The sequence below is a fragment of the Coregonus clupeaformis genome, chromosome 8 (genome assembly GCF_020615455.1).
Source record: "Coregonus clupeaformis isolate EN_2021a chromosome 8, ASM2061545v1, whole genome shotgun sequence".
NCBI lineage: Eukaryota > Metazoa > Chordata > Actinopteri > Salmoniformes > Salmonidae > Coregonus > Coregonus clupeaformis.
This window is the reverse complement of record NC_059199.1, coordinates 40,999,010-41,023,040: the sequence shown is the minus strand read 5'-3', so window position 1 is coordinate 41,023,040 and position 24,031 is coordinate 40,999,010. Positions and strand designations below refer to the sequence as shown.

Below are 24,031 nucleotides of genomic sequence, written 5' to 3'. Positions count from 1 at the left end.
AACATAGCGCTTGATGGTTTTTGCGACTGCACTTGAAGAAACTTTCAAAGTTCTTGAAATGTTCCGTATTGACTGCCCTTCATGACTTAAAGTAATGATGGACTGTCGTTTCTCTTTGCTTATTTGAGCTGTTCTTTCCATAATATGGACTTGGTCTTTTACCAAATAGGGCTATCTTCTGTATACCCCCCTACCTTGTCACAACACAGCTGATTTTGCTCAAACACATTAAGAAGGAAAGAAATTCCACAAATTTACTTTTAAGAAGGCACACCTGTTAATTGAAATGCATTCCAGGTGACTACCTCATGAAGCTGGTTGAGAGAATGCCAAGAGTGTGCAAAGCTGTCATCAAGGCAAATGGTGGCTATTTGAAGAATCTCAAATATATTTTGATTTGTTTAACACTTTTTTGGTTACTACATGATTCCATATGTGTTATTTCATAGTTTTGATGTCTTCACTATTATTCTACAATGTAAAAGCTAGTAAAAAATAAAAACCCTTGAATGAGTAAGTGTTCTAAATATTTTGACCGGTAGTGTATTGTGCAATACTAGTGTGTACTGACCATGTATTGTGTGCTGTAGGTGTGGGAGCAGCCAGCCTGGCTAATCTAACCTTCATGGTAGGAGGGGTAGAGGAGGAGTACACTGCAGCCCATGAGCTCCTCACCTGTATGGGCGCTAACGTAGTGTACTGTGGACAGGTCGGCACGGGACAGGTAACTAACACACTCTAGTGTACTTACAAGTTTGCATACAAGTTTACCATTTTCATACACTCAAACATTATTGTATAGTTGGTCACTCTCTCATTACAATAAGTCTGCTTTTTGTCTCACAGGCAGCTAAGATCTGTAACAACATGCTGTTAGCGATTGGGATGATCGGGACTGCGGAGACCATGAACCTCGGAATAAGGTACAGTCAACTACTTGTTAGTCAGCGTAGATCTGTTGGATTCACTTCTATTTACCCTTCACTGTCTCACAATGACTTCTGTATGATTTACCTGACCATGTCTTTACCAGGCCACCAACTGGACCTGTGTGTTAGATATGTTACTGTTGATTTTGGGTTCCATGTTTTGAGATGGGGGCAAAGAGACCGAGGAGGATAGAGTTGGTGGCAGGGGTGGGGAGGTTTGAGGGGGTCAGCCCACCCCCTCTCAGACCTGTCCGGGGTAAAGGGAGACTGATGAGGAGGCAGAGACTCATTTACATCCACTGGTTGAGGTCTCAGTGCAGCCTAGTCACAACCAGCTGCTGCTTACAAACTACATATCCCAGCATGCACTGCTCCCAGCCCAAACCAACCCTGCGTACAAACTACATATCCCAGCATTCACTGCTCCCAGCCCAAACCAACCCTGCGTACAAACTACATATCCCATCATGCACCGCTTCAAGCACTTGACACTCAGCTGCTTACAAATTACATTTTCAATCATTCACCACTTAAAGCCCTGACACCCAACTGCTTACAAACTACATATCCCATCAGCCCTGACACTGCCTCAGTGGATAAGACTGTAAAACTACATTCCCCATCCCCCTCTGCCCAGCGATTGCTGCTGCTGCTATTAGGGTTGTAAAGGATGCATCTATTTCCCTCTCTGTGGTGTGTCTGGCCTCTAGTCAAGCAGTGTGTGTTTGTGTGAAGGTGTATTTTGTGTGTTAGTTCTATGTGCTCATGTATACACGGTCATATGATTAGTGTATCCTGTATTGTATCAAATGTGTGTGTTGTATTTGCCTCTGGTGCGTTGTGTACGTACAACGTTTGTGTGCGTGATTGCGTGTGTGCCTGCGCGTGGGTGGGTGCGTGGGTGTGTGTAAGTGTGTGTGTGTGTCTGTAGTGCAGCTAATTTATCTGTGGGGAGACGGAGGGGGAAACTGTCAGGGGCAGATGGACATAAATCCCCCACTAGGTCTCTGAAATATGGAGGCAGTAAGAGAGCAACACATATTTACTCACCACACCACTGTTCCTGCTACACACACACACCTACCCATACACACACACCTACCCATACACACCTACCCATACACACACCCCTACCCATACACACATACACATCTACACATCTACACACACACATACACATCTACCCACACACACATACACATCTACCCACACACACACATACCTACCCATACACACATACACACCTACCCACACACACACACACACCTACCCATACACACCTACCCACACACATACACATCTACACATACACATCTATCCATACACATCTACCCATACACATCTACCCATACACATCTACACATTCACATCTACCCATACACATCTACCCATACACACACCCCTACCCATACACACATACACACATCTACACACACACACATACACATCTACCCACACACACATACACATCTACCCACACACACACATACCTACCCATACACACATACACACCTACCCACACACACACCTACCCATACACACCTACCCACACACATACACATCTACACATACACATCTATCCATACACATCTACCCATACACATCTACCCATACACATCTACACATTCACATCTACCCATACACATCTACCCATACATACACATCTACCCATACATACACATCTACCCATACACATCTACACATACACATCTACCCATACATACATACACATCTACACATAAACATCTACCCATACATACATACACATCTACCCATACATACCTACCCATACACATCTACCCATACATACCTACCCATACACATCTACCCATACATACCTACCCATACACATCTACCCATACATACACATCTACCCATACATACACATCTACCCATACACATCTACCCATACATACACATCTACCCATACACATCTACCCATACACATCTACCCATACACATCTACCCATACATACATACACATCTACCCATACACATCTACCCATACAGTGGGGGGGAAAAGTATTTAGTCAGCCACCAATTGTGCAAGTTCTCCCACTTAAAAAGATGAGAGGCCTGTAATTTTCATCATAGGTACACGTCAACTATGACAGAGAAAATGAGAAAGTCTGTGTTGCCCAGCGACAGCCCCAAAACATCATTGCTCTAGAGGAGATCTGCATGGAGGAATGGGCCAAAATACCAGCAACAGTGTGTGAAAACCTTGTGAAGACTTACAGAAAACGTTTGACCTGTGTCATTGCCAACAAAGGGTATATAACAAAGTATTGAGAAACTTTTGTTATTGACCAAATACTTATTTTCCACCATAATTTGCAAATAAATTCATTAAAAATCCTACAATGTGATTTTCTGGATTTTTTTTTCTCAATTTGTCTGTCATAGTTGACGTGTACCTAAGATGAAAATTACAGGCCTCTCATCTTTTTAAGTGGGAGAACTTGCACAATTGGTGGCTGACTAAATACTTTTTTTCCCCACTGTACATACATACACATCTACCCATACACATCTACCCATACATACATACATACATACATACACATCTACCCATACACACCTACACATACATACCTACACATACCTATCTACCCATACACACCTACCCATACACATCTACCCATACACATCTACCCATACATACATACATACATACACATCTACCCACACATACCTACCCATACCTACCTACCCATACACATCTACCCATACATACCTACCCATACACATCTACCCATACATACCTACCCATACATACCTACCCATACACATCTACCCATACATACATACACATCTACCCATACATACATACACATCTACCCATACATACATACACATCTACCCATACACATCTACCCATACACATCTACCCATACACATCTACCCATACATACATACATACACATCTACCCATACATACCTACACATACCTATCTTCCCATACACATCTACCCATACATACACATCTACCCATACCTACCTACCCATACACATCTACCCATACATACATACATACACATCTACCCATACATACATACACATCTACCCATACATACCTACACATACCTATCTTTCCATACACACCTACACATACACATCTACCCATACATAAACATCTACCCATACACATCTACCCATACATACCTACACATACCTATCTACCCATACACACCTACCCATACACATCTACCCATACACATCTACCCATACATACATACACATCTACCCACACATACCTACACATACCTATCTTTCCATACTCACCTACCCATACATACACATCTACCCATACACATCTACACATACACATCTACCCATTCATACATACACATCTACCCATACACATCTACCCATACATACCTACCTACCATACACATCTACCCATACATACCTACCCATACACATCTACCCATACACATCTACACATACATACACATCTACCCATACATACGTCACATACAAATCTACCCATACATACACATCTACACATAAACATCTACTCATACATACATACACATCTACCCATACTTCCCTACCTACCCATACACATCTACCCATACATACCTACCCATACACATCTACCCATACATACATACATACATACATACACATCTACCCATACATACATACACATCTACCCATACATACCTACACATACCTATCTTTCCATACACACCTACACATACACATCTACCCATACATAAACATCTACCCATACACATCTACCCATACATACCTACACATACCTATCTACCCATACACACCTACCCATACACATCTACCCATACACATCTACCCATACATACATACACATCTACCCACACATACCTACACATACCTATCTTTCCATACTCACCTACCCATACATACACATCTACCCATACACATCTACACATACACATCTACCCATTCATACATACACATCTACCCATACACATCTACCCATACATACCTACCTACCATACACATCTACCCATACACATCTACCCATACACATCTACCCATACATACCTACCCATACACATCTACCCATACACATCTACACATACATACACATCTACCCATACACATCTACCCATACATACGTCACATACAAATCTACCCATACATACACATCTACACATAAACATCTACTCATACATACATACACATCTACCCATACACATCTACCCATACTTCCCTACCTACCCATACACATCTACCCATACATACCTACCCATACACATCTACCCATACATACATACATACATACACATCTACCCATACATACATACACATCTACCCATACATACCTACACATACCCATATCTTTCCATACACACCTACACATACACATCTACCCATACATACACATCTACCCATACACATCTACCCATACATACCTACACATACCTATCTACCCATACACACCTACCCATACACATCTACCCATACACATCTACCCATACATACATACATCACACATCTACCCACACATACCTACACATACCTATCTTTCCATACTCACCTACCCATACACTACACATCTACCCATACATCATCTACCCATACACATCTACCCATACCATTACCCATACATACCATACACATCTACCCATACACATCTACCCATACATCCTCTACCCTACCTACCAACCTATCATCACCTACCCATACACATCTACCCATACACATCTACCCATACATACCTACCCATACACATCTACCCATACACATCTACATCTACATACACATCTACACATACATCTACCCATACACATCTACCCATACATACGTCACATACAAATCTACCCATACATACACATCTACACATAAACATCTACTCATACATACATACACATCTACCCATACACATCTACCCATACTTCCCTATCTACCCATACACATCTACCCATACACATCTACCCATACATACCTACCCATACACATCTACCCATACATACCTACCCATACACATCTACCCATACATACATACACATCTACCCATACATACATACACATCTACCCATACATACATACACATCTACCCATACACATCTACCCATACATACATACATACACATCTACCCATACATACCTACACATACCTATCTTCCCATACACATCTACCCATACATACATACACATCTACCCATACATACCTACACATACCTATCTACGCATACACACCTACCCATACACATGTACCCATACACACCTACACATACATACCTACCCATACACATCTACCCATACACATCTACCCATACACATCTACCCATACATACATACACACATCTACCCATACATACCTACACATACACATCTACCCATACATACATACACATCTACACATACATACCTACCCATACACACCTACCATACACATCTACCCATACACATCAACCCATACATACCTACACATACACATCTACCCATGCATACATACACATCTACCCATACACATCTACCCATACCATACACATCTACCATACAATCTACCCATACACACCTACCCATACATACCCATACACATCTACCCATACATACCTACCCATACATCACCCATACATACATACACATCTACCCATACATACCTACACATACCTATCTTTCCATACACACCTACCCATACATACACATCTACCCATACACATCTACCCATACATACCTACCTACCATACACATCTACCCATACACATATACCCATACACATCTACCCATACACATCTACACATACATCAACCCATACACATCTACCCATACATACCGACACATACACATCTACCCATACACATCTACACATCTACACATACACATCTACCCATACATACATACACATCTACCCATACACATCTACCCATACTTACCTACATACACATCTACCCATACACATCTACCCATACACACCTACCCATACACATCTACCCATACATACCTACCCATACACATCTACCCATACATGACCCATACACATACACACCTACCCATACATACCCATACACATCTACCCGTACACATCTACCCATCATACATACACATCTACCCATACACATCTACCCATACATACACCTACACATCTACCCATACATACCTACCCATACACATCTACCCATACCCATCTACCCATACTACCCATGCATACATACATCTACCCATACATACCTACCCATACCTATCTTCCCATACACATCTACCCATACATACATACACATCTACCCATACATACCTACACATACCTATCTACGCATACACACCTACCCATACACATGTACCCATACACACCTACACATACATACCTACCCATACACATCTACCCATACACATCTACCCATACACATCTACCCATACATACCTACACATACACATCTACCCATACATACATACACATCTACACATACATACCTACACATCTACCCATACACATACATACCATACACATCTACCCATGCATACATACACATCTACCCAACATCTACCCATACATACATACACATCTACCATGCATACATACATCTACCCATACACACCTACCCATACATACCTACACATACACATCTACCCATACATACCTACACATACACATCTACCCATGCATACATACACATCTACCCATACACATCTACCCATACATACATACACATCTACCCATGCATACATACACATCTACCCATACACACCTACCCATACATACCTACACATACACATCTACCCATACCTACCTACCCATACACATCTACCCATACATACATACACATCTACCCATACATACCTACACATACCTATCTTTCCATACACACCTACCCATACACATACACATCTACCCATACATAAACATCTACCCATACACATCTACCCATACATACCTACACATACCTATCTACCCATACACATCTACCCATACACATCTACCCATACACATCTACCCATACATACATACACATCTACCCATACATACCGACACATACACACCTACCCATACACACTTACCCATACACATCTACCCATACATACCTACACATACACATCTACCCATGCATACATACACATCTACCCATACACATCTACCCATACATACCTACCCATACACACCTACCCATACACATGTACCCATACACATCTACCCATACACATCTACCCATACATACCTATCAATGCATACACACCTACCCATACACATGTACCCATACACACCTACACACCTACCCATACACATTTACCCATACACATCTACCCGTACACATCTACCCATACATACATACACATCTACCCATACACATCTACCCATACATACCTACACATACACACCTACCCATACACACTTACCCATACACATCTACCCATACACATCTACCCATACATACCTACCCATGCATACATACACATCTACCCATACATACCTACCCATAAAAACCTACCCATACCTATCTACCCATACATACATACACATCTACCCATACATACCTACACATACCTATCTACGCATACACACCTACCCATACACATGTACCCATACACACCTACACATACATACCTACCCATACACATCTACCCATACACATCTACCCATACATACATACACACATCTACCCATACATACCTACACATACACATCTACCCATACATACATACACATCTACACATACATACCTACCATACACATCTACCCATACACATCAACCCATACATACCTACACATACACATCTACCCATGCATACATACACATCTACCCATACACATCTACCCATACATACATACACATCTACCCATGCATACATACACATCTACCCATACACACCTACCCATACATACCTACACATACACATCTACCCATACACACCTACACATACACATCTACCCATACATACCTACACATACACATCTACCCATACACAACTACCCATACACATCTACCCATACACATCTACCCATACACATACACACGCAGAGTACAAACACACACGTACATGGAGTGCACACACACAGACACACACACATGCTCAGTGCCAATTTACAGGAAAACAGCAATAACATTTTATCATGCTGGAGTAGGGCCTGATAGAGCTGCCCTTTCCAATACCTGTCCACACACACACACACACACACACACACACACACACACACACACACACGCACACACACACACACACACACGCTGCCTGTCCCGTCCACACAGCTAATTTGTTGATTTCAGATGGAAGGTTGGGCCGTCTCCGACAGAGCATGACGTTCCCTTAGAGCAGAGAATGGCCCCGAATGACAATTATTACCACACACACTCTTCTTCTGTTTTTTCCCCTCTATCAGGTTCTTTGTCTCACTCCCTTTATTTTCTCCTCCCGATGTTTCCCTTTCTCTCTTATATTTATTTTCAACATTTATTTTCTGTCAATTTCTTTCTCTCTCTCGTTCTCTCTCGTCTCTCTCTCTCTCTCTCTCTCTCTCTCTCTCTCTCTCTCTCTCTCTCTCTCTCTCTCTCTCTCTCTCTCTCTCTCTCTCTCTCTCTCTCTCTCTCTCTCTCTCTCTCTCTCTCTCTCTCTCTCTCTCTCTCTCTCTCTCTCTCTCTCTCCATCCCCCACTCCCTCTCTGGTCTGTTTCTTCTCTGGCTCGTATCTTTCAGTCTGTCTGAGGAGCAGCCCTGCTTTTAATGATGCTCCAGAGGAGAGGCGGAGGAGAGGGGAGGATGCATAAATACATATACAGTTACACTCCCTCTCCATCCCCTCCCTCTCCATTCCCGCTCTCTCTCTCCCTCCCCATTTCTCTCTCTCCCCCTCCTCCCTCTCTCTCCCCCTCCCTCCCTCTCTCTCCCCCTCCCTCCGTCTCTCCCTCCCTCCGTCTGGTTTTAGTGGATTGGATTGAAAGCATATGTTCCAGAGATGAATTAAAGATAGACTTGCATGTTACCTCTTAAATGTGTGTGAATGTGCTTGTTACCTCTTTAATACCTCTGTAATAATAAGTGTTGAGCATGCTTCCTCTCCTGTGGTTTAGAGAAATAATTAAAGCTAATGGTAATGAACCAGACAGTTAATATCACAAATTACCTCCACCTGCTGCACATGACACAACAGCAGGCCCTCCATCCCTCCATCCCTCTATCCCTCCCTCCATCCCTCTATCCCTCCCTCCATCCCTCTATCCCTCCCTCCATCCCTCTATCCCTCCCTCCCTCTATCCCTCTATCCCTCCCTCCCTCCATCCCTCCATCCCTCTATCCCTCTATCCCTCCCTCTATCCCTCTATCCCTCCCTCTATCCCTCTATCCCTCCCTCTATCCCTCTATCCCTCCCTCCATCCCTCTATCCCTCCCTCCCTCTATCCCTCTATCCCTTCCTCCATCCCTCTATCCCTCTATCCCTTCCTCCATCCCTCCATCCCTCTATCCCTTCCTCCATCCCTCCATTCCTCCATTCCTCTATCCCTCCCTCCATCCCTCCCTCCCTCCCTCCTCTCCCCCTCCCTCTCCCTCCCTCCCTCCCTCCCTCCCTCCCTCTCCCTCCCTCCCTCCCTCCCTCCCTCTCCCTCCTCCCTCCCTCTCCTCCCTCCCTCCCTCCATCCCTTCCATCCCTCCATCCCTCCTCCCTCCCTCTATCCCTCCATCCCTCCATCCCTCCTCCCTCCATCCCTCCCTCCATCCCTCCCTCCCTCCCTCCCTCTATCCCTCCATCCCTCTATCCCTCCCTCCATTCCTCTATCCCTCCATCCATCCCTCCATCCCGCTATCCCTCCCTCCATCCATCCCTTCCCGTCTTGTCTTGTCTCAGCTGGGGTTTTTTCTCATCCTGATAGCATTTGTTTCTCCGTCAGCTGTGATGGCGTTGCACTGTGTGTGTATAGAGGTCAATCCTGTTAAAGCGTGACATGTCCTCTTCTCCATGTAAATTAATGGCACCGCTAAAGAACAACACTGGCGCTAAGGCTAATAACCACGACTGTGATAGGATAGGGAGGTGGGCTCATGGCTAATAACACAACTGTGATAGGATAGGGAGGTGGGCTCATGGCTAATAACCACGACTGTGATAGGATAGGGAGGTGGGCTCATGGCTAATAACCACGACTGTGATAGGATAGGGAGGTGGGCTCATGGCTAATAACACGACTGTGATAGGATAGGGAGGTGGGCTCATGGCTAATAACCACGACTGTGATAGGATAGGGAGGTGGGCTCATGGCTAATAACACGACTGTGATAGGATAGGGAGGTGGGCTCATGGCTAATAACCACGACTGTGATAGGATAGGGAGGTGGGCTCATGGCTAATAACCACGACTCTGATAGGATAGGGAGGTGGGCTCATGGCTAATAACCACGACTGTGATAGGATAGGGAGGTGGGCTCATGGCTAATAACACAACTGTGATAGGATAGGGAGGTGGGCTCATGGCTAATAACCACGACTGATAGGATAGGGAGGGGGGCTCATGGCTAATAACTGTGATAGGGTGTGTGTGATAGGAGAGGGAGGGTGATTGATTTATCATTAAACAGAGGACAACAGCTCCATGTCAGTCAGCGTATCTGGCCGCTCTAACAAATGATCTGTGCGCTCCAACGCACTTTATTGTAGCGCAGCCAGAACACAGGCACTGGGAGAGTCCCTGTGCGTGTGCGTGTACGAAGGGGGGGTGGATGACGTCAAACATATGTCCCACTTAGACAGGGAGGCGTCGGCTGGGGTAGGTTGGAGATATGGAGGGGGAGTGAAGGAGTGTGGCAGCAGTATACAGACATGCACTGAAAAAGCCATAATGACTGAGACTTCCATTAAAAACAACACAGTGTCACTTATCCCACATTTCCAAAACACACTAAAACCCAAGGCAGGATAGACTGAGAGAAACTACAAACCAAGCCGGGAGAGACTGAGAGAAACTACAAACCAAGCCGGGAGAGACTGAGAGAAACTACAAACCAAGCCAGGAGAGACTGAGAGAAACTACAAACCAAGCCAGGAGAGACTGAGAGAAACTACAAACCAAGCCGGGAGAGACTGAGAGAAACTACAAACCAAGCCGGGAGAGACTGAGAGAAACTACAAACCAAGCCGGGAGAGACTGAGAGAAACTACAAACCAAGCCGGGAGAGACTGAGAGAAACTACAAACCAAGCCGGGAGAGGCTGAGAGAAACTACAAACCAAGCCGGGAGAGACTGAGAGAAACTACAAACCAAGCCGGGAGAGACTGAGAGAAACTACAAACCAAGCCAGGAGAGACTGAGAGAAACTACAAACCAAGCCGGGAGAGACTGAGAGAAACTACAAACCAAGCCAGGAGAGACTGAGAGAAACTACAAACCAAGCCGGGAGAGGCTGAGAGAAACTACAAACCAAGCCGGGAGAGACTGAGAGAAACTACAAACCAAGCCGGGAGAGACTGAGAGAAACTACAAACCAAGCCAGGAGAGGCTGAGAGAAACTACAAACCAAGCCGGGAGAGACTGAGAGAAACTACAAACCAAGCCAGGAGAGACTGAGAGAAACTACAAACCAAGCCGGGAGAGACTGAGAGAAACTACAAACCAAGCCAGGAGAGACTGAGAGAAACTACAAACCAAGCCAGGAGAGACTGTGAGAAACTACAAACCAAGCCGGGAGAGACTGAGAGAAACTACAAACCAAGCCGGGAGAGACTGAGAGAAACTACAAACCAAGCCGGGAGAGACTGTGAGAAAAGGGAGCAATAAAGGAGAGAGACATTTTGTGAGAGTGTAAAATACATTGAGAGAGAGAGTAAATGTCCCAGTCTTAATTAGTTAGTAGACAACTAATAAAGACTGTGGTAGTAATGGTAGAATGAGAGCCAGATGGAGGGAGGGAACGAGGAAAGAAGAGGGAGGGAGGGCTGGCTTAGGAAGCCCATATTCTGTCCTTAAGGAGCCATGATGGTTTAATAGTGATATTGAGAGCAGAGTAGAGTTATTGTCCTGTAAGCTACACCAGGGTCAGGCTGCCAGGGCTTCATGTGGCCAACTTTACACTGTCTTTAAAACTGTTACAACACAACGACTAGCACTACTCACCAGACAGACAGCAGTCAGTCACTTACACCCACTCTCAACGCTCAGGACCTAACACTCGCTGTTTTGCTTTCTTTCGTACTCGCTCCTCTTCTCCCCTTCTCTTTTCTGTTGCTTTCCTGGTGTGTTGTGATGTAATATGGAGGTGTGTTGTGATGTAATATGGAGGTGTGTTGTGATGTAATATGGAGGTGTGTTGTGATGTAATATGGAGGTGTGTTGTGATGTAATATGGAGGTGTGTTGTGATGTGATTTAATATGGAGGTGTGTTGTGATGTGATTTAATATGGAGGTGTGTTGTGATGTGATTTAATATGGAGGTGTGTTGTGGTGTAATGTGGAGGTGTGTTGTGGTGTAATATGGAGGTGTGTTGTGGTGTAATATGGAGGTGTGTTGTGGTGTAATGTGGAGGTGTGTTGTGGTGTAATGTGGAGGTGTGTTGTGGTGTAATGTGGAGGTGTGTTGTGGTGTGATCTGGAGGTGTGTTGTGGTGTGATCTGGAGGTGTGTTGTGGTGTAATATGGAGGTGTGTTGTGGTGTAATATGGAGGTGTGTTGTGGTGTAATGTGGAGGTGTGTTGTGGTGTAATGTGGAGGTGTGTTGTGGTGCAATATGGAGTCGTGTGTTGTGTTGTGGAGGTGTGTAGTGGGTAATGTGGAGGTGTAATGTGAAGGTGTGTTGTGGTGTAATGTGAAGGTGTGTTGTGATGTAATATGGAGGTGTGTTGTGGTGTAATGTGGAGGTGTGTTGTGGTGTAATGTGGAGGTGTGTTGTGGTGTAATGTGGAGGTGTGTTGTGGTATAATGTGGAGGTGTGTTGTGGTATAATGTGGAGGTGTGTTGTGATGTAATATGGAGTTGTGTGTTGTGGTGCAAAATGGAGTCGTGTGTTGTGGTGCAAAATGGAGTCGTGTGTTATGGTGTAATGTGGAGGTGTGTTGTGGAGGTGTGTTGTGTTGTGGTGTAATATAGAGATGTGTTGTGGTGCAGTGTGGAGGTGTGTTGTGATGTAATATGGAGTCGTGTGTTGTGGTGCAATATGGAGTCGTGTGTTGTGGTGTGTTGTGGAGGTGTGTAGTGGGTAATGTGGAGGTGTAATGTGAAGGTGTGTTGTGGTGTAATATGGAGGTGTGTTGTGGTGTAATATAGAGATGTGGTATGGAGGTGTGTTGTGGTGCAATGTGGAGGTGTGTTGTGGTGCAATATGGAGGTGTGTTGTGGTGCAATATGGAGGTGTGTTGTGGTGCAATATGGAGGTGTGTTGTGGTGTAATATGGAGGTGTGTTGTGGTGTAATATGGAGGTGTGTTGTGGTGTAATATGGAGGTGTATTGGTTCACCTGAGGATGTCACACCTGATACCTTACTGAATACTCATCACTCACCTGACGTGCTACTCTCTCACAGACATTTCCTGTAGCTATTGGTCCTTCTACCGAGTACTGTCTTCATCCCTAGCTTCTGGAGGCAGAGTGCTGTTAAATGAATGGGGCTGTGTGTGTCAGCGAGGTTTATGGCCCCCATGTGCTCCTTGGCCACCACTTGTCCTCTTTCTTCCATGTTAGAGGGATGATGGAGGATAGGAGGGGTAAACATCAATACTGCATTAGGCAGCGTTCCCCAGTCCTCCACCTAACCAGCCATTAACACTGAGAGATGGAGAAGAGAGAGACAGGACTCTGGGTTCAACATGGGTCACCAGCTCTCTCTCTCTCTTTCTTTATATTACTCTTTCCCTCTTTCTATTACAACATCACTCTCCCTCTTTCCCTCTTTCTATTACAATATCACTCTCCCTCTTTCCCTCTCTCTTTCTATTACAATATCACTCTCCCTCTTTCCCTCTCTCTCTTTCTATTACAATATCACTCTCCCTCTTTCCCTCTCTCTCTTTCTATTACAATATCACTCTCCCTCTTTCCCTCTCTCTTTCTATTACAATATCACTCTCCCTCTTTCTCTCTCTCTATTACAATATCACTCTCCTTCTTTCCCTCTTTCTATTACAATATCACTCTCCCTCTTTCCCTCTCTCTTTATTACAATATAACTCTCCCTCTCTCTCTTTCTATTACAATATCACTCTCCCTCTTTCCCTCTCTCTTTCTATTACAATATCACTCTTCCTCTTTCCCTCTCTCTTTATTACAATATCACTCTCCCTCTTTCCCTCTCTCTCTTTCTATTACAATATCACTCTCCCTCTTTCCCTCTCTCTTTATTACAATATCACTCTCCCTATTTCCCTCTCTCTCTTTCTATTACAATATCACTCTCCCTATTTCTCCCTCTCTCTTTATTACAATATCACTCTCCCTATTTCCCTCTCTCTCTTTCTATTACAATATCACTCTCCCTATTTCTCCCTCTCTCTTTATTACAATATCACTCTCCCTATTTCCCTCTCTCTCTTTCTATTACAATATCACTCTCCCTATTTCTCCCTCTCTCTTTCTATTACAATATCACTCTCCCTCTTCCTCTTTTTTTATTACAATATCACTCTCCCCTTTTCCTTCTTTCTATTAAAATATCAATCTCCCCCTTTCTCTCTTTCTATTAAAATATCCACTCTTGCTCTTTCCCTCTTTCTATTACAATATCACTCTCCCACTTTCCCTTGCTCTCTTTTATTACAATATCACTCTCTCTCTTTCCCTCTTTCTATTACAATATCACTCTCCCTCTTTCCCTTTTACACTTTCATTTTTAGTCATTTCTCTCTCTTATTACAATATCACTCTCCCCTTACTCTCTTTCATTACATTATCACTCTACTTCTTTTCCCACCCCTTTTCATTACAATATCACTCTCCCTGCTTTCCCTCTCTGCTCTACTCAATACTAACCCTTTCCCTCTCTCTCTTTCTATTACAATATCACTCTCCCTCTTTCCCTTTCCCTCTTTCTATTACAATATCACTCTCCCTCTTTCTCTCTTTCTATTACAATATCACTCTCCCTCTTTCTCTCTTTCTATTACAATATCACTCTCCCTCTTTCCCTCTCTCTCTTTCTATTACAAAATCACCCTCCTTCTTTCCCTCTCTCTCTTTCTATTACAATATCACTCTCCTTCTTTCCCTCTTCTCTCTTTATTACAATATCACTCTCCCTCTTTCCCTCTCTCTCTTTCTATTACGAAATCACCCTCCTTCTTTCCCTCCCTCTCTTTCTATTACAATATCACTCTCCCTCTTTCCCTTTCCCTCTTTCTATTACAATATCACTCTCCTTCTTTCCCTCTTTCTATTACAATATCACTCTCCTTCTTTCCCTCTTTCTATTACAATATCACTCTCCTTCTTTCCCTCTCTCTCTTTTATTACAACATCTCTGTCTCCCTCTCGATCACTGTATCAGTATTTCTGTTTCACATGCTCTTTCTCTTTTCCTCTCATTATTATTCTATTGGCCTACCAGTATCTTTCTCTCTCTCTCTCAATCTCTCTCTAAACCTCATCCCCCCTTTTCTTCCCCCCCCCCCTACCATGCCCTTTCTACCCTTTCACACCTCCCACACCTTTACTTCTCTCCCTCCATATTTTTCCTCCCTTTCTCTTTAACTAACCTCCTCTCTTCTCTTCCAGGTTGGGTCTGGACCCTAAACTGCTGGCCCAGATCCTGAACATGTCATCAGGCAGGTGCTGGTCCAGTGACTCGTATAACCCAGTACCAGGCGTCATGGAGGGAGTCCCTTCTGGTAACAACTACCAGGGAGGCTTTGGGACCACGCTCATGGCCAAGGTCTGTTCTGTTCTACCCTAGCTAGTTATGTCTGGCTGGATGTCTTTGTACGTCCGTCTGTTTATCCCTCCATTTTCATCTCTCCTTCTTTCTCTATCAAGTTTGTTTTTCTTATTTATCTTTGTATTTTATTCCTCTTCATCTCTCTCTAGATCTCACTCCTCCCTTCTGAGCTCTGTCTCTCGTCTACTCTGCTTTTGTTGCACATAAACACACATCTAACATCCCCATCTCTCTCTCCTCCTGAAAGGACCTGGGTCTGGCCCAGCACACAGCCACCAACACTAAGACCCCTGTCCCCCTGGGCTCACTGGCCCATCAGATCTACCGTGTCATGTGTGCCCGCGGCTACGCCAACAAGGACTTCTCCTCTGTGTTCCAGTTCCTACGCGAACAGGAGGAGGAGCCAGAAAAGAAGGGGGACTAGAACCCCTTCCCTTATCCCCCCCAGCCACACCCCTACTTCCCCCCGTACACCCCAGCCACACCCCTGCCTTTACCTGAGGAGAGAATTGGTATCAGAGGGGTACGAGAACTTGAGATAGAAGTTGCTCCTTACTGCTGATCCAGGGTCAGATATGATTTAATCTCCCTAATGGTTAAGGTTAGGACTGGTGGTAGGTTAGGGCAGCCTCTACTTCCCCTGGCCAGGGAGGGGGCAGGGTGGTACGCGTGGTCTAACACAATGTGTCGAGGGGATGACGTACGTAGGTTTAAAAGATCATGTTTGACAGATCAGATAATGTGGATTACGTTGTACTTCCTGTTCTTTGTTTTGGGTTGTTTTTGTTTTTCTTGCCGGGAGTTTGTCTGTTACCCGTGTTACAACCGATGATCCTGCCTCTTTGTCAGAGAAGAGAAAAAACCGCAGCAGCTCCTCCTCCAGGACTCTGTGGTTTAGTCTGGGTGAACAGACTTAGATAGAGAGACTGACCACGTCCCACCTGTTCAGCAGTAGCCTGAAATAATAATAATACTAATAATGATGATGATGATGATGATGATGATGATGATGATGAAGATGCTATAGATCTGAAGACAGTTAGGGAAGGGCGTACCACTACCCTCTGTCTGAAGACTCTCACATACACACTTGAGCATTATATACATGATAACCAATATTACATTACCCCATACCATATGGGCTCAGATGTTTACTCATTTTGTTACCCTGTCTTTTTTTGGGGGTGGGGAGGAGGTAGTTGGTGGGTGGGATTTGGGAGAAGGGGTGTGGTAGGTAGTAGTGGTTCACTGATGTAAACCTCCCATTATTTGTTCATTCATTATCCATCCATTTATTCATTTTTTTTCATTCACTTAATTTTTTATTCAGTCACGTGTTTTCAACTCGAGCACAGTAGTGTTTGTTCCGGTTTTTTGGGCACATCCACCATGCTCACTTCTCATTATACAGACCCACTGCTGTCCAGTACTGTGAGCCGCTATTGGCAGCAGCTCCCAGGTCACTATGCACTCTGACCAATCAATGTGGAGCGGGCCCAGTGAGTCCTTTTGATATACTTCCTTTATTGTAGATTCTGCGTCTGATTTGATATACATCTATACTGGAATTACAGCTTCTGTTTTACATACATCTGGAATTTCAGTTTGTGGCTTTTTTACTGTCTGTCAAAAAATGTATTCCTCTGCTCAGTACCTCTCCTTTGTTGTTTTGTTTCACTTCTCTCTTTTCACGCTCGTGTCTCTCTCTGTCTCTGTCTGTCTCTCTGTCTGTGTGTCTCTGTCTGTGTGTCTCTCTCTCTGTCTCTCTCTCTGTCTCTCTCTCTGTCTCTCTCTCTGTCTCTCTCTCTGTCTCTCTCTCTGTCTCTCTCTCTGTCTCTCTCCCCCCCATCCCCTCTTGTGTTGCTCTCTCTTCTTTGTGTCTGTTGCTCAGAACATGCAGCATGTCTGTGTAAAGCGCCACTGAGTGTTGTCTCTATCTCAGCCTGCTCTGTGTACATAATGTATATTTCTTTTGTTGACGGTATTAAAGGAGAACCAGAGAATCCTCGCTGTCACATGTTTTTCTTCTTGCTGTATACTGGTACATTAATAGAGCACCTGTCTCTCTCCTCTCTCTCAATTTCAATTCAATTTCAATTTAAGGTGCTTTATTGGCATTGGAAACATGTTTACATTGCCAAAGCAAGTGAAATAGATAGAGTTTAGTCTCTCTCTATCTGTATTTCTCTGTCCTGTGAAGACATCCTCCATCACACTACTGTCTGAAATAAAGAGGAGGTTCTCTCTAATCTCAGTCTCTCTGTTTCGGTCTTTATAAAAATATAACTCTGTACCCTTTGTAGCTGTTTAAAGTTAGGCTCATGTTGGCCACATGTCGCAATTTAACTGTAATTGTCTTTTTTATAAACACACATTTCTGCTACAGCTCTGTCTGACTGGCACAGATGACACCATCTCAATAAAACACAGCGCAGAAAAACACAACTGAAAAAATTAATAACCAAGCCATGGTTTTTCCCTCCCATTTCATTGTAATGATGGAAATAAGAGTATCATTCTGACATTAGTGCTTCCATTTCTCCCTGTGTGACGCTGGGCGTTATACGAGCCTCTGGTAGAGAGCTTGAGGAACAATGGAACAACAGACAGGCAGGCAGTCGACCACAGAGCTGAGGCCTGGCACAACAGAGCTGTCGTCTCAGGGCCATGGTGAGCACAGACAGGGCAGAACTTTAACTATAACCATGAGTAACATAACATCTGTGTCATTTAGAAGACGCTCTTATCCAGAGAAGATTACAGGAGCTATTAGGGTTAAGTGCCTTGCTCAAGGCACATCAGCAGATTGTTCACCTAGTCGGCTTGAGGATTCAAACCAGCGACCTTTTTGATTACTGGCCTAACGCTCTAACCGCTAGGCTACCTGCCTAACCCTGGGATAATGTTGCACACACCTGACCCTAACCCTGGGATAATGTTGCACACACCCGACCCTAACCCCAATTAACCCAAACCCAAGTCTACGGCAACACCCAACGAACACACAGCAGCAAAACCGTCCTTATCTCCTGTGAATGAAGAGGATGTCACTAATAACTCAAAGAATCCTTCAGTGTCAGCAACCAGATCTGTCGTCTCGTTGCCACGGGGAGCACAGACAGGGCAGACACCTGACAGACCTGAACTTGAACTAACTTGAATCCAAGCCTACAACAAGGGTGTGGGTACAGAGAATGCCACTCATAACTCAAAAGGAAAAACTTCAGTGTCCGGCTGTTAGCAAACACCCAGTGCAGTAGACTTGAGGCAAGAAGCTGTGATCACTTCAGTGTTAAAGGTGGATTTGGACCCACCGGTGAGTCGTGGCTAAATCCTACTAGGTCGAAGGAGAAGCCTAAGACAGAGTTGTACATACAAACATTTCACTCCAGTCCAGTAGCATATGAGTGTCCTGACCAGAGGCCAGTCTGTCTGTGGTCAGTCTACACCAGTCCAGTCCAGTAGAATATGAGTGTCCTGGCCAGGGGCCAGTCTGTCGGAGTTCAGTCTACACCAGTCCAGTCCAGTAGAATATGAGTGTCCTGGCCAGGGGCCAGTATGTCTGTGGTCAGTCTACACCAATCCAGTAGCATATGAGTGTTCTGGCCAGGGGCCAGTCTGTCGGAGTTCAGTCTACACCACTCCAGTCCAGTAGCATATGAGTGTCCTGGCCAGGGGCCAGTCTGTCGGAGTTCAGTCTACACCAGTCCAGTCCAGTAGCATATGAGTGTCCTGGCCAGGGGCCAGTCTGTCTGTGGTCAGTCTACACCAGTCCAGTAGCATATGAGTGTCCTGGCCAGGGGCCAGTCTGTCTGTGGTCAGTCTACACCAGTCCAGTAGCATATGAGTGTCCTGGCCAGAGGCCAGTCTGTCTGTGGTCAGTCTACACCAGTCCAGTAGCATATGAGTGTCCTGGCCAGTCTGTCGGAGTTCAGTCTACACCAGTCCAGTCCAGTAGAATATGAGTGTCCTGGCCAGGGGCCAGTCTGTCTGTGGTCAGTCTACACCAGTCCAGTCTACATCCTGCTCTAACAGCCCTACTAACCCCCACCTATCTGATTCATATTTGGGTGTTTTAATCCGTCTGTGTTTATGAGCAGGCAGCTGAGTCGGCGGTTTCCTCATTAAGAGGACATGAAAGGGCTCTATAAAGGAGCCGTGGTGAGACCGGCCCGCGTGCTGACGTCTGTAGGCTAGAGGACGACGTGACGACGGGACCGGCCCAGACCAGGCTGCCCAGTCCCAAATGGCACCCTATTCCCCTATGGGCTCTGGTCAAAAGTAGTGCACCATGTAGGGAATAGGCTGCCATTTGGGACACAGACCAGTCTGCTCGGCCTCACCCTGCCTCAGCCAGTCAACCAGTGGCGGGACTGAGAGGGATACACCAACATACTGTAGTGGGATACGCACCAAGCAACCAGGCACCACTCCTTTTCAAGGTTTGGATGTGTATTTGTTGCTGTAGTTATTAGTGAGCTGTCTGAGCAGTCCTGTATCTGTTTGTTTGGTCTAAAAACAAGCCCCTGGTTCCATCCTAGCACCTAACTCTGGCCCTTCAGGGCTAGATATGCCAAGGTATGATCATGTTTCCACCTGGCCCTCTACTGAGTGATTCACACACTATTGTTTTGTAGGGAAAGCTAGAACAACGCAACCCTGTAGCTCAAGAACAGATTTCCTTTTGGCTCATAGCCTTTCCCGGATACCTGAATACCCAGTGTGACTCAAATGAGCCCTACTAAGTTGCATCATTGCATGCCCACCATGTCAGGGGTATCCAGGGCTTGTTTCCCACCATGTCAGGGGTATCCAGGGCTTGTTGCCCACCAAGAAGGGAAGGAGGGAGTGGAGAGGGGGAGGGGAGGGAGGAGGGAGCAGAGAAGGGGAGGAGGGAGTGGGAGGGGAGGGAGGAGGGAGCAGGGAGGGAGAGCGGAGGATAGGGGAGAGGGGAGGGGGAGCAGAGAAGGGGAAACAAGTATTCTGCAAAGCTGTCCATGATTAATTTTAAAAGGGCGTTAAGTGGCGCACTGGTAAATTAAAGACTGTGTATTAGCAGGAATAATGGCTCCCTGTGTATTAGCAGGAATAATGGTGTGTATTAGCAGGAATAATGGCTCACTGTATTAGTAGGAATAATAGTGTTTATTAGCAGGAATAATGGTGTGTATTAGCAGGAATAATGGTGTGTATTAGCAGGAATAATGGTGTGTATTAGCAGGAATGATGGCTCACTCGGTGGTGCGTAGCGAGAGTCTGTCTCACACACAAACACAGAGAGAAACCTAGAAATACAGGAGTCTCAGTGGCTGTGTGACTGGAATGGAGTGACTGCAACCAATGTGTGACTGCACCCTTTCCTGTCTGTCCTTCTCTTTCTCTAATCAGTGGTTAAGATGGGCCCAATTTGAAGAGTATGGAGTGCTTTTCATCATGGCAGGTAAAACAACAGACCACACACTTGTCTTGCGCACATAAATTAACACACCACAAATCATTGACCTTCTATCCACAACCCCACACACAAACAAGCAGCACACATACAACATACACAGCCAAGTGGAACACATCTTATCTGCTACTTTGCATATGGGCCACTTATACAGATAACCTACTACTACCACACTCAGTCATTGACACTGCTTAGGTTCATTAATAAAGAGTACTTCACCACTGACAGGGAAGAACACAACATTTCACTGGTGACAGGAAGGCACACAACACCACCTAATTATATTGCTATGGAATCCTCATTATGATACACTATATACAGTGGGGGGAAAAAGTATTTAGTCAGCCACCAATTGTGCAAGTTCTCCCACTTAAAAAGATGAGAGGCCTGTAATTTTCATCATAGGTACACGTCAACTATGACAGACAAATTGAGCATTTTTTTCCAGAAAATCACATTGTAGGATTTTTAATGAATTTATTTGCAAATTATGGTGGAAAATAAGTATTTGGTCACCTACAAACAAGCAAGATTTCTGGCTCTCACAGACCTGTAACTTCTTCTTTAATAGGCTCCTCTGTCCTCCACTCGTTACCTGTATTACTGGCACCTGTTTGAACTTGTTATCAGTATAAAAGACACCTGTCCACAACCTCAAACAGTCACACTCCAAACTCCACTATGGCCAAGACCAGAGCTGTCAAAGGACACCAGAAACAAAATTGTAGACCTGCACCAGGCTGGGAAGACTGAATCTGCAATAGGTAAGCAGCTTGGTTTGAAGAAATCAACTGTGGGAGCAATTATTAGGAAATGGAAGACATACAAGACCACTGATAATCTCCCTCGATCTGGGGCTCCACGCAAGATCTCACCCTGTGGGGTCAAAATGATCACAAGAACGGTGAGCAAAAATCCCAGAACCACACGGGGGGACCTAGTGAATGACCTGCAGAGAGCTGGGACCAAAGTAACAAAGCCTACCATCAGTAACACACTACGCCGCCAGGGACTCAAATCCTACAGTGCCAGACGTGTCCCCCTGCTTAAGCCAGTACATGTCCAGGCACGTCTGAAGTTTGCTAGAGTGCGTTTAGATGATCCAGAAGAGGATTGGGAGAATGTCATATGGTCAGATGAAACCAAAATATAACTTTTTGGTAAAAACTCAACTCGTCGTGTTTGGAGGACAAAGAATGCTGAGTTGCATCCAAAGAACACCATACCTACTGTGAAGCATGGGGGTGGAAACATCATGCTTTGGGGCTGTTTTTCTGCAAAGGGACCAGAACGACTGATCCGTGTAAAGGAAATAATGAATGGGGCCATGTATCGTGAGATTTTGAGTGAAAACCTCCTTCCATCAGCAAGGGCATTGAAGATGAAACGTGGCTGGGTCTTTCAGCATGACAATGATCCCAAACACACCGCCCGGGCAACGAAGGAGTGGCTTCGTAAGAAGCATTTCAAGGTCCTGGAGTGGCCTAGCCAGTCTCCAGATCTCAACCCCATAGAAAATCTTTGGAGGGAGTTGAAAGTCCGTGTTGCCCAGCGACAGCCCCAAAACATCACTGCTCTAGAGGAGATCTGCATGGAGGAATGGGCCAAAATACCAGCAACAGTGTGTGAAAACCTTGTGAAGACTTACAGAAAACGTTTGACCTGTGTCATTGCCAACAAAGGGTATATAATAAAGTATTGAGAAACTTTTGTTATTGACCAAATACTTATTTTCCACCATAATTTGCAAATAAATTCATGAAAAATCCTACAATGTGATTTTCTGGAAAAAAAATTCTCATTTTGTCTGTCAGAGTTGACGTGTACCTATGATGAAAATTACAATTGGTGGCTGACTAAATACTTTTTTCCCCC

The 24,031-nt window shown here is 44.7% G+C and overlaps 1 protein-coding gene across 1 annotated transcript in view; it reads left to right on the top strand.

Moving 5' to 3' along the window:
- Positions 1-18,291, top strand: part of LOC121572045 (3-hydroxyisobutyrate dehydrogenase, mitochondrial-like) — a 49,424-nt gene extending 31,133 nt beyond the window's left edge. Inside the window, exons 5-8 of the mRNA XM_045222006.1 lie at positions 591-724; positions 847-923; positions 16,545-16,701; positions 16,952-18,291. Of these exons, the coding sequence (XP_045077941.1) occupies positions 591-724; positions 847-923; positions 16,545-16,701; positions 16,952-17,128 (545 nt within the window). The 3' untranslated portion in view covers positions 17,129-18,291. The remainder of the gene's footprint in view (positions 1-590; positions 725-846; positions 924-16,544; positions 16,702-16,951) is intronic.
- The last annotated feature ends 5,740 nt before the right edge of the window (positions 18,292-24,031 follow it).